Source organism: Dromiciops gliroides, chromosome 3, assembly GCF_019393635.1.
Source record: "Dromiciops gliroides isolate mDroGli1 chromosome 3, mDroGli1.pri, whole genome shotgun sequence".
Taxonomy (NCBI): domain Eukaryota; kingdom Metazoa; phylum Chordata; class Mammalia; order Microbiotheria; family Microbiotheriidae; genus Dromiciops; species Dromiciops gliroides.
The window spans coordinates 357,673,391-357,686,696 of NC_057863.1; the positions used below are offsets into that span (position 1 = coordinate 357,673,391).

Genomic DNA, 13,306 nt, shown 5'->3' on the forward strand with positions numbered 1-13,306 from the left:
CTTGCCCAAGGTCACACAGCTAGTAAGTGTTAAGTGTCTGAGACCGGATTTGAACTCAGGAACTCCTGACTCCAGGGCCGGTGCTCTATCCACTGCACTACCTAGCTGCCCCCTGATTCAACCATTATGTAGAGCAATTTGGAACTATGAACAAAGGGATATAAAATCATGCATAATCTTTGACATAGCAATATAAAAAAAAAAAAAAGGAAAAGGACCTATATGTACAACAATGTTTATGGTAGCTCTTTTCTGGTGGCAAAGAATTCAGAATTGAGGGGATACCCATCAATTAGGGAATGGTTGAACAAACTGTGGGATGTGATTATGATGGAACACAATTGTGCTATAAGAAATGATAAGCAGGATGCTCTCAGAAAAACCTGGAAAGACTTACATGAGCTGATACAAAGCGAAATGTACTGTGTATAAAGTAACAGAAATGCTGTAAGATGATCTTCTGTGAATGACTTAGCTATTTTCAGAAATACAATGATCTAAGACAACTCTGAAGGACTTTTGATAAAAAATGTGATCCATCCCCAGAGAAGGAACTGATGGTGTCTGAATACAGATTGAAGCATAATTTTTTAACTTTATTTTTCTTGAGGTTTTTGTGTTTCCTTTTACAACCTAATATGGAAATATTTTGCATGACTACACATGTATAGCCTATATTGAATTGCTTGCCTTCTTAAAGGGGGGTAGGGAGGGAGGAAGGAAGATAATTTGAAACACAAAGTTTTTTAAATGGATGTTAAAATTGTTTTTACATGTAATTGGGGTAAAATAAAATGCTAAATTAAAAAAAGATTACTTGCCCTCTTGGGAAGAGAGGAAGTGAGAGGGAGGGAGGGAGAAAAATTTAGAACTCAAAATCTTATAAAAAATGAATATTGAAAACTATCTTTACATGTAATTGGAAAAAATATTGTTTTTTAAAATAAAATATCTGCTTTCAAAAGGCAAAGAGAGGTTAAGAGAGGGCCATTGGATATTCAGAAAAAAGAACATATCCAAGGGATGGCAAGTTGTTCAGTTTCTGTCAGGATCCCATGACTTCTAAGACCAACACATGAGAGAGGATAGGGAAAGGCTCAGAAGGTGCCTCCTGTAACACAAAGACATCACCTAACCTTTTGATGTTCTGTGTCCAATAACAAGAAGATAAAGAAGAGGAAGAGGAGTTCGCAGGTTTTGCCAAGAATTTTCCATATATTTGACACTCACTACAGCTCTGTAAGGTGTAGTTCAGTCATTAAGTCATATCCTGACTCTTTGTGACCCCAAGGACTTATCCATTGAGGATTCTTTGGCAAAGATACCAGAAGGGTTGCCATTTCCTTCTTCAGTGTGTCTCCATTTTTACATGTGAGAAATTGAGGTAAATAGGGGTTAAGTGACTTGCCCAAGGTCACACAGCTAGTGTCTGAAACCAGATTTGAACTCTGGCACTCCTGACTCCAGGGCCAGCTATACGTTGCACCACCTAGATGTCCAAACTACAGCCTGTAAGGTAAATGCCATTATTATACCCAATTTACAGACAGGCAAACCAATTGTCAGAAGGATTAAGAGACAGGGTTTCACAGATAGTATGTGTCAGAAGCAGGACCTGAAACCCAATCTTCCTAATTCTGAGGCTGGCCTCTATCCATTCTATCATAACGCCTCTCCAAGACATAGAACAGTCTACGACATAATCCAGAAGACTTTTCTAGAGATACTCACAGTGAAAAAGAGAGCAAACACACAGAGAAGTCATCCATACCGAACAAAGCCCTGATGTCACACTGACCTTCCACATAGAGGTCTCACCCGACTTTCCCTTTCACTCTCTAACTCAGACAAACCCCTCACCACCACCAGACTGTAAACAAAACTCCAGCCCAGTTGTTCTGATTCTCCCTACTTTTACGTGTTCTCTCCAGGCAGCCTCAAAGAGAGAGGCTGTCACTCCGCCTAGTGCTATACATAGCAGCTGCTGCCTCCCAGTCCCCTAGATCCAACTGAATTATAAAGTAGATAGAAGTTGGTATAAGCTGAAGCAGGAAAGGCAGGTGGGAGTTGGATTGTGGAAGGCCTGGGATCCCAAGCTAAGGAGCCTGAGCTTTATCCAGCTGACAATAATGAGCTGTTCAAGCAAAAAAGGGGACGCAACGATATTTTTCCACAAGGAAGATTAACCTGGCAGCAGCATAAAGATTGGATTGAGGGTGAAGGGAGATTGGGGGTAGGCAGACCAGTGATGTGTCTATTTTCACACTCCAAGCAATGAGAATAGAAAGGGTTACAGATGCCAGAAATATGGAGAAGATAGGATCTTCTCGATTTCATTAACCTGTTGGATGTGGGAGGTGAGGGAAAAGGAGTCAAAAGTAACTCAGTGAGACAGTGGGAAAAGAATGTTGGATCTGAAATAAGAGGACCAGGGTTCAAATATTGCTCTGATACTTATAACTTGTGTGATGTGTGACAAGCCATTCAGTTTCTCTGGTCTGGGAATTATTCGTAGATCACAAAATAATAGCTCTAGAGCTGGGAGGAACTTCAGAGGCTACCTCTTGTTTACTCAATAAAGTAATGTGTGATTAAAGTGATTTGTCCAAGGTCACACAAGTTATAAGTGAGATAGCCAAGATTCAAACTCAAGTCCTTTGACTCCAAATACATTGCATCATGCTGCTTCTTCATTTGTAAAGGATGAGGGTTTAACTAAATGACATCTAAGGTCCCTTACAGCCCTAAATCTATGAGCCTATGAATACTGAGGTTTCTTATATGAATAACTAAATAAACCATTAACAAATACAAGGAGATTGAGAGAAAGAAGTCTCTCTCTCTCTTCCTCCTCCTCCTCCTCTCTTTGTGTCTCTGTGTCTCTGTCTCTCTCTCTCTCTCTCTCAAAATTTGATAGTACATCTGTGCAGGGAGCTCCTCTACCAGTGCAGAGCCTCGCCATCTCTAGAACTTATAGGCTTAGAAAGCTGCCTAATGCAATGGATAAAGCACTGGCCCTGGATTCAAGAGGACCTGAGTTCAAATTCCGCCTCAGACACTTGACACTTACTAGCTGTGTGACCCTAGGCAAGTCACTCATTGCCCCACCCCCCAAAAAAGTCCAATATCATTCTTTCTCCTAATTTTTTCTAATTACAAACTCATATAGCCTGAACCCCTCAATTGTGGATGTTCTAATGATTATCTCAAGTTCCACAGCTTTATTTCTCCCTCAAAAGTTCCTCATTTGAAGGCAAATTGTCTTCCTTAAAAGACCACACCATTTCTATTATCAGTTACATGACATCACATAGTAGCAAAAACAAGAACCCATTTAAAATAGCAAAAGCATTATGAGAGTGCCAAAATACATTTAACAGTAAACCCTCTTCAAAGCCATGGCCCCAAATAAACCATCTGCCTCCTCCTCCTCAGTCCAGGTTGGCTCAGGAAAGCAGTTATCTCTACACCTGTAATAATAAGACTTAGAGCTAATGACCTCACTGGGTGGTAAAGCACTCCATAAATCAGAGCGATTCTTCTAAGCTCTCCAGCCTCATTCCCATATAACTAGTCCCTTGGCCTAGCCTTAATTTAGGCCATAAAACCCAGCACCTGACTTCCAACTGCCCACCTCCACCTCAGTCTTCCTTTCATTCTTCTTCAAGGCCTCTTAGCCCCTTGTATGCATTTCAAGTACTACTGGTACCACAATTCCTCAAGATCTTCAAGGATAGGTTAGGTGATAATTCCTCGAGTCCAAATAAATATTTCATAGCCCTATCCCATCTCTACTCATTTTCTGGATTCAGACTGATGAATTATGACTCACATTCCTATACCTGCCTCCCCCCCACCCAAGTCCTTCACAATTTTACAATGTCAATAATCCCTCCCCTAATTAAAATTCTTTCCTCCTATGAAGATGAGATCAGGTAGGTGTTAGAAGAAAAACAATATGATTATTTTAATTCTTACTAAAGCAAAGCTTCTTAAACTGTGGGTTGCATAACTGAATGTAGGGGTCATGAAAAATTTGGTAGTAAATATTTGATTTATATACCTATTTCATATACCTATACACCTGGGGTGATGTAAAAATTTCTTGGGCCAAAAGGGGTCTCAAGTGGAAAAAGTTTAATAAGTCCTGCACTGGGGGCAGCTAGGTAGAGCAGTGGATAAAGCACTGGCCCTGGATTCAGGAGGCCCTGAGTTTAAATCCGGCCTCAGATGCTTGGCACTTACTAACTGTATGACCCTGAACAAGTCACTTAACCCTCATTGCCCTACAACAAACAAAAAACAAACCTCCTGCACTACATTATAAAAGACACCCCCCCCAATTAAGCCCACTGAACCTTAATTGGTAGAATTTTCAGCAATGTGATAACTAAGGTGAAAATCTCCCCCCATTGTTTGGGAAGACTTTTGGGGGCAAAAGGGTGACCAAGAGGAAGCCCAAATTTGACTGAATATAAACTGTTCCTGTTTTTTTTCTTCCAGGATTCTTCCTTTCCTCTGCTTCTGAACCTACAGATGCACTAAAATGACCCAATCCTGCATGAGGCTTCTCACAGCATGTGAGAAAGTAAGAGAAGATTTATAACTACATGCAGTTTTACAAAAAAAGGGGGGGGCAGCTAGGTGGCACAGTGGATAAAGCATTGGCCCTGGATTCAGGAGGACCTGAGTTCAAATCTGGTCTCAGACACTTGACACTAGCTGTGTGACCCTGGGCAAGTCACTTAACCCCCACTGCCCTGCCAAAAAAAAAAAAGAAAGGAAGGAAGAAAGGAAGAAAGAAAGAAAAACAAAAAAAGTACATGCAGTTTTAAAGTCGGAAGATTTCAGCTTCCCCTTCAGCCTCCAGCCCAGAATTGAGCCAGTAAGATAGAGATCCCAAAGAATGGAGCATTTGGTAAGAACAACACCCCCAACAACCCCACCCCCATGGCCACACCCTCTTAGGGAGCAGGTGGAAAAGAGACACAGTTTCCCTTATTCTGCATGCCACCTTAGCACTGCCTTTTTCACAGACAGAGAGCTTGGGGACCCCAGCAAGTAGGTCATTTCTCAGCCACATTCCCAGAATAACACAGACCAGGTCATAGCATCTAGGATATTAGTCAAAGGAACCTTAGAGAAATGTATTTGTGTGACCGATTTGTTGATCCTGGACACAAAACAGCTTGTTTTTCAAATTTCCTCATTCCAGCTTGCATAGATCTTTTAAAATCCTCGTTGTGGCATCTGAAGTCCTTACTAGCTGTCTAGCCCAGCTCTGTGGCATTTACACATTTGATAAGCATGCCATGTACGTTTTCACAGAAGTCAGTCCTGGCTCTTTCTCCACAGTTTCCATTACTGTAAATGACAACTCTGGAGGTCATCTCTGGGCTGTAAGAAAAAGACTTCATGCTATCTTATCCTGTTTTGTGATGGGGGTGGGGTTGAGGGTGGGGATGGGAAGGGAAGGTTGTTGATTAGAAACTCATAAAGTCAAGAATTTTAGAGCCGGAAGAACTCAGCCCTTCCAATTCATCCTTCCCACAGTTGCCAAAATATGAAGTGCAGGTTCCTCTACTGCTCAGAAATCTTTAGTACCCTGTGCTGTGTAATTGTAATGACAAAGCATGGCCCTAGAGGAGAAGAGAAAATGCACTTCTCTCCTTTTACTGAAAAGATGGAGGAGCGTATGGGGTGATCACATGCAACGGATGTGTCCCTTGGTTTTGCTGAATTGTTTGGTGATTTTTTGTTTTTTAAAATCTTCATAGCAAGGGAAGGTTCAATGGACAGAGCATGGTAAGAGGTATATTTGGAAATGAATGTGACATAAAAACAAAAGGCACCCATAAACCTTTTTTTAAATTCAGTGGTTCCCAAATGCATATAGAAAAATGCAAACCCCTTAGCCTATCACTTAAGGTCCTCCACGATCTGATTTTGAATTGTTTCCACCTTGGGTTTTTTTTTTTTTTTACATTACTCTCATTTATGAATTCCAGTCAAATTGAACTGCCAACTGTTTGCAGAACTAAACATGCCATCTCCTGCCTCTATGCGTGGCTCTAAGATTGACTCCCATACCAGAAATGCACTCTCTCCTTATCTCACCTTCCTAGTTCCTTGTTTCAGAACTCTGCTCTGATGCTCTTCCATGTGCCCCTTTCTGATGACATTCCCCCCCACACACACACTTTCACACTTGCTTGCCCTGCCAGCAGAAGACTAAACAAGGGGAAAATGTGCTTATTAACCAAAGGGGATGGGGGGAGGGGGTGTTGAGGGAAGTATTCCCTAGCTGTCAAGTCAATGGAACAGAAGCACAAGGAGCTAGGGAGAAGCATCTTCCCACTCCATAGAGATCAGGAGGAATGGAAGCCACCTGCCTCAGATGGCTGCCTCAGATGTGTTATCGCAAATAGCTCAGAGCAGATACCAGAGAAAGGATACGTAATTCTCGTTGTCGAAACATTGACAGTCTTCTCTGCCTCTGAGGGGCTATTCGGTTATGGAAAAATACTTGGATTCCTATGGAGGTATGTTGGAAAATCCCCAAACTCAAACCTCTAGAATGGAAACCGAAAATCATAGGATGTAAAAGCCTAAAGAGATAGTGGAAGATGTGAGAGATTAGGGGATGAGCATGGTCTTGAGCACCCATCACTGTTGGGGACAAGAAGATGAAAAGGGAGGAGTGTAGATGTCTGAATCCTTCACTCCAGGCTGATTTCCCTCAAAGTCCTCTAGAAAGAAATGGAAAGGGTAGAGCAGAATTGGGGGTGGGGGGCGGGAGGGAAATGGTGAGAAATGTTCAGGACTCCCTCCTTCCCCACCCTGGGTGGGTCTATTAAACCTCTCAAACAGCCGCAGAACCCATTTTCTCTCCCGCAGGGCAGCTTACCAACCCCCACCACCACCCCCGCTTCCCTCCCAAGCCCTTCTTCTCCAACTATCTTCCTGCACCCCCACCCCAGCCAATTCCCTACCCAGAAGCTGATTGGTGGAGCTTCTCTGCCCCTCCCTCTAGTCCCCAGTCTGAAACTGCGGGCTCAGAGCCGGGTTCTGGGCTTACAGACAACCTCTCTCTCCTCTTGCTGAGAAAGCAGTGGCAGCAGCGGCGGCGGCGAGGCTTGGCCCACAGGTAGGCGTCCGGAACGCGGCCCAGGTCCAGCTCTGGGATGATTCTAGGGCTCAGAGAGCAAGCAGCCAGAGCAGCGCAGCCTGCGGTTCCAATCCTGAGCCATCTCTTCCCTGGGCAGCTCCCTCGTTCCCTTCCACCACCTGGGGAATTCCCAAGGTGAAGGAGACGGTCCTGGACGACCCCAGGAAGAGGGACAGGGGTGGTGTGCAGTGCAACGAGACCCAGGGAAATAGCGAGCACCGAACGCTGACGAGGTGGGAGGGAGTGTGGGCAGCTGCAGAGCAGGGGAGCTCGCCGCGGATGGAGGGACAGTAGAAGGTTGCAGGTAAGGAGAAGGTTAGGATTGCACTGGGCTGGAGAAGGGGGGAGGCCCGAGAGAGAAAAACGTCCCGCTTTGCCTGGGGCCCCCTCCCGTCTACCGGCTAGAGGAGAGAGCTACACCAACCGCGGGGAACTGGAGAAGAACTGGGGGTTGGGGAGCTTGGGGCGTGGGCAAAGGCATGCCCCTGACCTTGCCTCGCCTTTAGCTCGCAACCGCTCTCCCTAGCCCTGAACGGACACCCCTATGGAAATGGGAGGTTGGATCGCGGATCCTAAAAGGCTCCCTCATGATTTCACCCGGGGAATTGAGATTGGCACACTTCAGGCTCTGCGGGTGACCGAACTGCGGGAATAGGGAGCACCCCTCCGTGCGGGAAGCAGCTGAGCCGCAGTGCCGGGGGAGGGGAGAGGAGAGGCGGGAGGGAGGGGCTGGAGGAGGGAGCCCGGCAGCGGGGGGAGGGGTCTAGCACTGGATGAGGAGGGGAGAGCAGGATTGAAGACTGGGAAGGGGGGAGGGGGGATGCAGAACTAGGGAGAGGAGGAAGGTGCTAAGGCTGTGGGTGAGAGCAAATGGGACTAGAGGGCCTGCTGCAGAAGACCTACCTGCAAGCTGGGCTAGGAGAGAGAGAAAAATAATCCAACCAACCTATGCAACCCACCTTCTAGTCCTCTCCTCTCTTTTACCTTCCCCCTTCCCTTCTCTCTTCCCTCTTCTCCCTTCCTATACCTCAGTTCCCTCCCTGCCACGATCGTGCCGCCCCCTCGCTCTCTTCTCTTCTCCCTTGTTCTGCTGCTCTCTCTCTCTCTCTCTCTCTCTCTCTCTCTCTCTCTCCCCTCTTTCGCTCTCTCCCCTTCCCTCCCTCCCTCCTCTCTTCCTTCCTCCTCTCCGCCTTTCTCTCTCTCTCTCTCTCTCTCTCTCTCTCTCTCTCTCTCTCTCTCTCTCTCTCTCTCTCTCTCTCTCTCTCTCCCTGCCTCCCTCCCTCCCTCCCCCACTCCTGCCCAAAGTTTTCTTTCCCTGGGCTCCCCTCCTGCCTACCCTTTTTGGCAGATTGAACCCACAAAATTAGCCTTGTCCCTCCTCCACCAATTCCCCCCAAACAGACCCCAGGGAGACTGGCCACCTCATCTAAACCTTACCAATTTTCATCCTTCTTGCTCCACTCTTCCCACAACTACACTTGAGGTGCTTTAAAAAAAAAAAAAAGCTAATAATGTCCAGGGTTTGAGGACCAGGGAGATGGAAACTCTAGCTCCTGAGAGTCATCGTCGTGCGCCCCCAGATCCCCAGGACATATGTGATCACAGCTCTCTGAGATCCTCCTCCCCTCCCTGTGCATCCACCCCACTTGACCAGTCCCACACCTCCCCCCATTCCACCCCCCCATACCACCCAAAGGATATGCCCACCATTCCCAAGGGCACACAAGTGTGTTTGCCGGTCCCCAAGCACAAGAGCATGCACATGCTTGCGCTTGTCCTCGACTGCGCCAAGACTGGCTTGGACCCTTGATGTCCCGGGCATGCCCTGGGAATACTCAGAGGATGGTCTGTTCTGGAAGTGGGAATAGGTAGGGCTTGTCATTACCTAACAAGGGAAGACGGGCACAGAGCCAGTAGGGTGGAGCCCCCTGGAGTCAATCTGGGAAACTGCTGCTGGAGGCGAGGAGGGGGCAGGGGCGAGGGGGCGGGGAGAGAAGAGAAAGGGATCCTTAGCCTCCACCCATATCTATAAGTACATTAAAAACTCTCTCTCTCTCTCTCTCTCTCTCTCTCCTTTATCTATCCTTCCCTGTGCAAACATATCTAGGAATACCCTTAGCAACTCCCAAAGAGACACCTGTGAGCACCTTTAACCTCTTCCCTCCCCCTAGTAGGCACATACACTGATGTGGGCAGGTTACTTCTCCTCCTAGCCTGAATTATGCAGTCTGATTCCCTGCCCACCAAGTGGGCTAGGCTGATACCTGGTCCTCTCTCCAATAAGATAGGAGGCAATTAACTATTTTTTAAAAATAGATACTTTGAGCATGGTATACATATTGTCTTCTGTGTGCCCAGCCCCCAGCTTCTCATTAAATGCATGCAGATTGATTAGTAGTGGGATATATGTACTCAGTGGTCTGGATGACAAGCCTGGGAATAGAAAATCTAGGTTCAAGCCCTCCCTCTTTCGCTGGAGTTGCCGTTTGGCCTTGCCCCAGTCACGCTTAAGTCTCTGCATCTCTAGGCAGGAGATATTAGGATCACAGATTTAAAGCTAGAAGGAACCTTAGAAATCCAACCTCATTCCCATTTTACAGAGAAGGAAACTGAGACCCAGAGACAGAAGAAGACTTGCCTGAGGTCACATGAGTAGTAATTATCAGAGACAGAAACTCTAAGAACCTGGAAACTCTGACTCCAGACCTGACGCTCTTTACCCTGCACACTGACTGTCCCTACTATTGTGAAGCCCAAATGATATGTTGTATGTTGAAACATTTTACCCAGTGCCATGTAAGCATTTAGAGAAAGGTACCTCTCCAGCAAGCAAGTGTGGTTCTGTGAACACCATCTTTCTCTCAGGAGTCCCTCTGGGCCTGGCTGGTGACACTTCGGCTGCTACTTGGGTCTGCACCCTCATCTTGACATGTTGAGTCCCAAGATTGGCATCGCTGTCCTGTTGACAGGTAGCAGGTTGAGGGGTAGTGGGGATGGGTCTCTTTCTTCCTTTAGGTGGGTCTCCATTGGCACTTCAGAGCTCCCTCTCTTTCTGAAAACTCAGCAGAGAAGAGGACTCAAAATCCATCTGTTCAAGGGGAGATATCTCCTCATGAGGAGACAAGGAGTGTGGCATGCTTCTTCAGGGGTCATGTGAGGAGGGGGGAGTGATGAACATGGCTTACTCGGGGAGCACACCTCACCTCTTCCCACTACCTGCCTATTCCCATGTTTCTGCTCTCCGGATGGGGGTAGGAGTTCATGGGGTCTTGGAATGGGGGTGTGAGAATATGAGAGGAACTAAATTTCATCCAGGTGTCCTTTCTCCCTATGAGCTCCCTTCTCCCTAGCCATGCCAGCTCTGGGGTGATCCTGAGTCAAGTCCCAATAAGGGGTGGTTGGGTGCATGCACCAGTCTTGCAGGTGGCCTATGGACAGAAGGTGAACAGCCTGACTGCCTGTTTGATGGACAAGACCCTGAGGGTGGACTGCCGCTATGAAAATAACACCAAGTCCCCGCTTCAGTATGAGTTCAGCCTGACCCGAGAGAAACAAAAGCATGTGCTGAACTCCACAATGGGAGTGCCTGAGCATACCTACCGGAGCCGGGTCAACCTCTCCATCTCCCATAACTTAATGAGCCTGTCCCTGAAAGATTTCACCCAAAAGGAAGAGGGGATCTATTCCTGTGACCTGCGTGCTTCTGGAATCCCCAACTCCTTTGTCACCAAGAACATCACTGTCTACAAAGGTGAGGGGAACCCCAAAGTCCAGGAGGATGGGGGAGGGTATAGAGAGAAAGTGACTGCAGAAGAATTGGAACAGAGAGTCCCAGGGATCAGCAAAAGAAGCCCCTGAATGGGACATGAAAGAGGTTTCTCTAGAGCAATAAAAAAAAAGAACCCCTGGGATGGAAGTGGGAGAGGCAGGACTTGGCAAGCAGGCGTGGGAGGTCTCCCAGAGTTCCATGGGGATTTGGGGAGAGGAGTATGCAGTCTAATTTCAGCTGGGAAAGGGCTCCCTAGAATCCTTTGGACTTTGGAAGGAAATGTAGAAGAGCCCTGTCATAAAGAAAGGGTGTCCTAATTCCTCCAACTCTTATCTCCCTTACCCAAATCCAAGATCACCTGTTGCCACCCTCAGTTGGATTTCTGGGCACTGCTCAGTAACCATTCCATCTCTTCATCCTTTCTGATACCTCTTCCCTCTCCTGCTCTAGAAAGCTATGTTCCCACTTGGGCAGGATGGGGAGTAGCTGACCCAGGTCTGGAGTTTAGGCTCTTCCCCCTATCCCCTCCTTTCCATTCCTCCATAACATCCTTGCTCTCTTCTTTCTCATCAGATAAACTGCAGACCTGTGGGGTCATGAGCCTGCTGGTTCAGAACACCTCATGGCTGCTGCTGCTGCTGCTCTCTCTCCCCCTTCTACAGGCCACGGATTTTGAGTGCCTGTGATTGGCGGGGGGACCTGGAGGAGACATAAAAAATGAGGCCAAACCCCAGGAGCCCCCCCTACTTCTCTCTGAGCCGGCTGTCCCACTTCACCCCCCATCCTGGGGAGGTGAGAGGAGGCAGGAAACCCACCCCCATAGAGGAATCCTAGCTCCGCATGCCATCATTCACCTATTCTTCCTCCACCTCGCCTCCTCGCACTTCACACTCCCCTTATCCAGTACCACCGGCTGCATTTTTGTATTTGTCATTCCAGAGATGCTTCTGTGATTTGTTTGGAGTTACTTTTCTTCTTTTCTTTCCTTTGGAAGTTTGTAAAGGAGGTAGCAAGGGGGCAGAGGAGAGACCAAGCCAGTTTCCTTGGATTGGCAAGGACTGATTTGCTATGACCTCGAGAGAGGCTCCGCAGAGCATGTGTACATGATAGCAAGGGGGAAGGAGGGCACATGAGATCTTCTGTGCCTGCTCGGGTTTAGGAGGACAGAGAATGATATGGGGGAAGCAGTATGTGGGAGGTGTCATGTGTCGGGAGCATCCCACGGCCAAGATGAGAAAAACATTGGACCCATTCTTGATTAACGCAAGACAATGGTTCTAGGTTTCCCAAATCTGCCCCGTTGTCTTTACTGAGCTGGAAAGGACCTCACCAGAATGATCAGTTGGAAATGCCCCCATCTTACCACTTTCAGAAATCCCCTAGATTCCCCTGGCAAGAAGGCCATCAGCAAATGCAGAAGGGCCTAGAAAGTAAGGAAGATGGAGGTGGAGCAGAGGGGGAAAGGAGAAAAACTGTACTGAGCAGTGTCAGTGGACTCCCACTCTAGTCTCTGCATCCAACCCTAGTGAATGGGGGCCTAGGAAAAAACCAGGAATGGGAAATCTCCCAGTATTTCCATCTCTGTTATATGGCCATCTTCACGCTCTTGCCACCACCACCCAACTTCCACAAAAGCTTCCAAAATTCCAACCAAGAAGCTGACCAAGCCAAATCAAGGCTATGCCCAGATAACTGGATCCTTCTATCCTAGGTGAGGAGCTAGGTCTGGGTGGTAGCCATGTACCTGAAGCAGCACCCCTTTGGGGGCATTTCTGTCCCCCTGCCCTGTTGATTGGACTGCTCGGGTATCTCTCTGGTGACATCACAGAGCCAAACTGGAGTTTTCTGAGGAATACAGTGGAGAAAGACCAATAAACGGTGCCAATCTTCCTGAAATAAGGTGTAAAAACCCAGAACCCAGCTCCCCACAACTACTGGCATTGCTGTCTTGTCCTGTGATCATGTGTATCGTCTCCACAGCTTGTATTATGGCATCTAGCCAAGGATAAACAAAACTACACAATAAAGCCAAGCCTCTGGAGTGGGTTGATGTTGTTATCTTGAGGGGATGGGAGGGGGGTGGATTTAGGGGGAAGGGCAATAACAACTAACATTTATATAGACCTTTAAGGTTTACAAATGCACTTTACATGTATTGCCTCTTTTGGTCCTTGCAACAATTCTATAAGTTAGGTGGGGCAGCTAGGTGGCACAGTGGATAGAGCATGGGCCCTGGAGTCAGGAGAACCTGAGTTCAAATCTCACCTCAGATACTTGACACTAGCTGTATGACCCTGGGCCAGTCGCCTAACCATAATTGCCTTAAAAACATCCAGAGCCATCTCCAATCGTCTTGATGTATATCTTAC

At 47.2% G+C, this 13,306-nt stretch overlaps 1 protein-coding gene across 2 annotated transcripts; it reads left to right on the top strand.

The window, feature by feature from the left end:
* Nucleotides 1–6,991: 6,991 nt before the first annotated feature.
* On the top strand, nucleotides 6,992–12,978 carry THY1 (Thy-1 cell surface antigen). 2 transcript variants are annotated; one of them, XM_043994924.1, is made up of 5 exons: nucleotides 7,041–7,147; nucleotides 7,266–7,472; nucleotides 10,034–10,137; nucleotides 10,584–10,919; nucleotides 11,511–12,978. In XM_043994924.1, the coding sequence occupies exons 3-5, from the start codon at nucleotides 10,098–10,100 to the stop codon at nucleotides 11,621–11,623; spliced, it is 489 nt and encodes a 162-aa protein (XP_043850859.1). In that variant the 5' UTR covers nucleotides 7,041–7,147; nucleotides 7,266–7,472; nucleotides 10,034–10,097; the 3' UTR covers nucleotides 11,624–12,978. The 2 variants fall into 2 exon arrangements, with proteins under 2 accessions (XP_043850858.1, XP_043850859.1); XM_043994923.1 differs by lacking the exon at nucleotides 7,266–7,472 and having other exon boundaries at nucleotides 6,992–7,147.
* The last annotated feature ends 328 nt before the right edge of the window (nucleotides 12,979–13,306 follow it).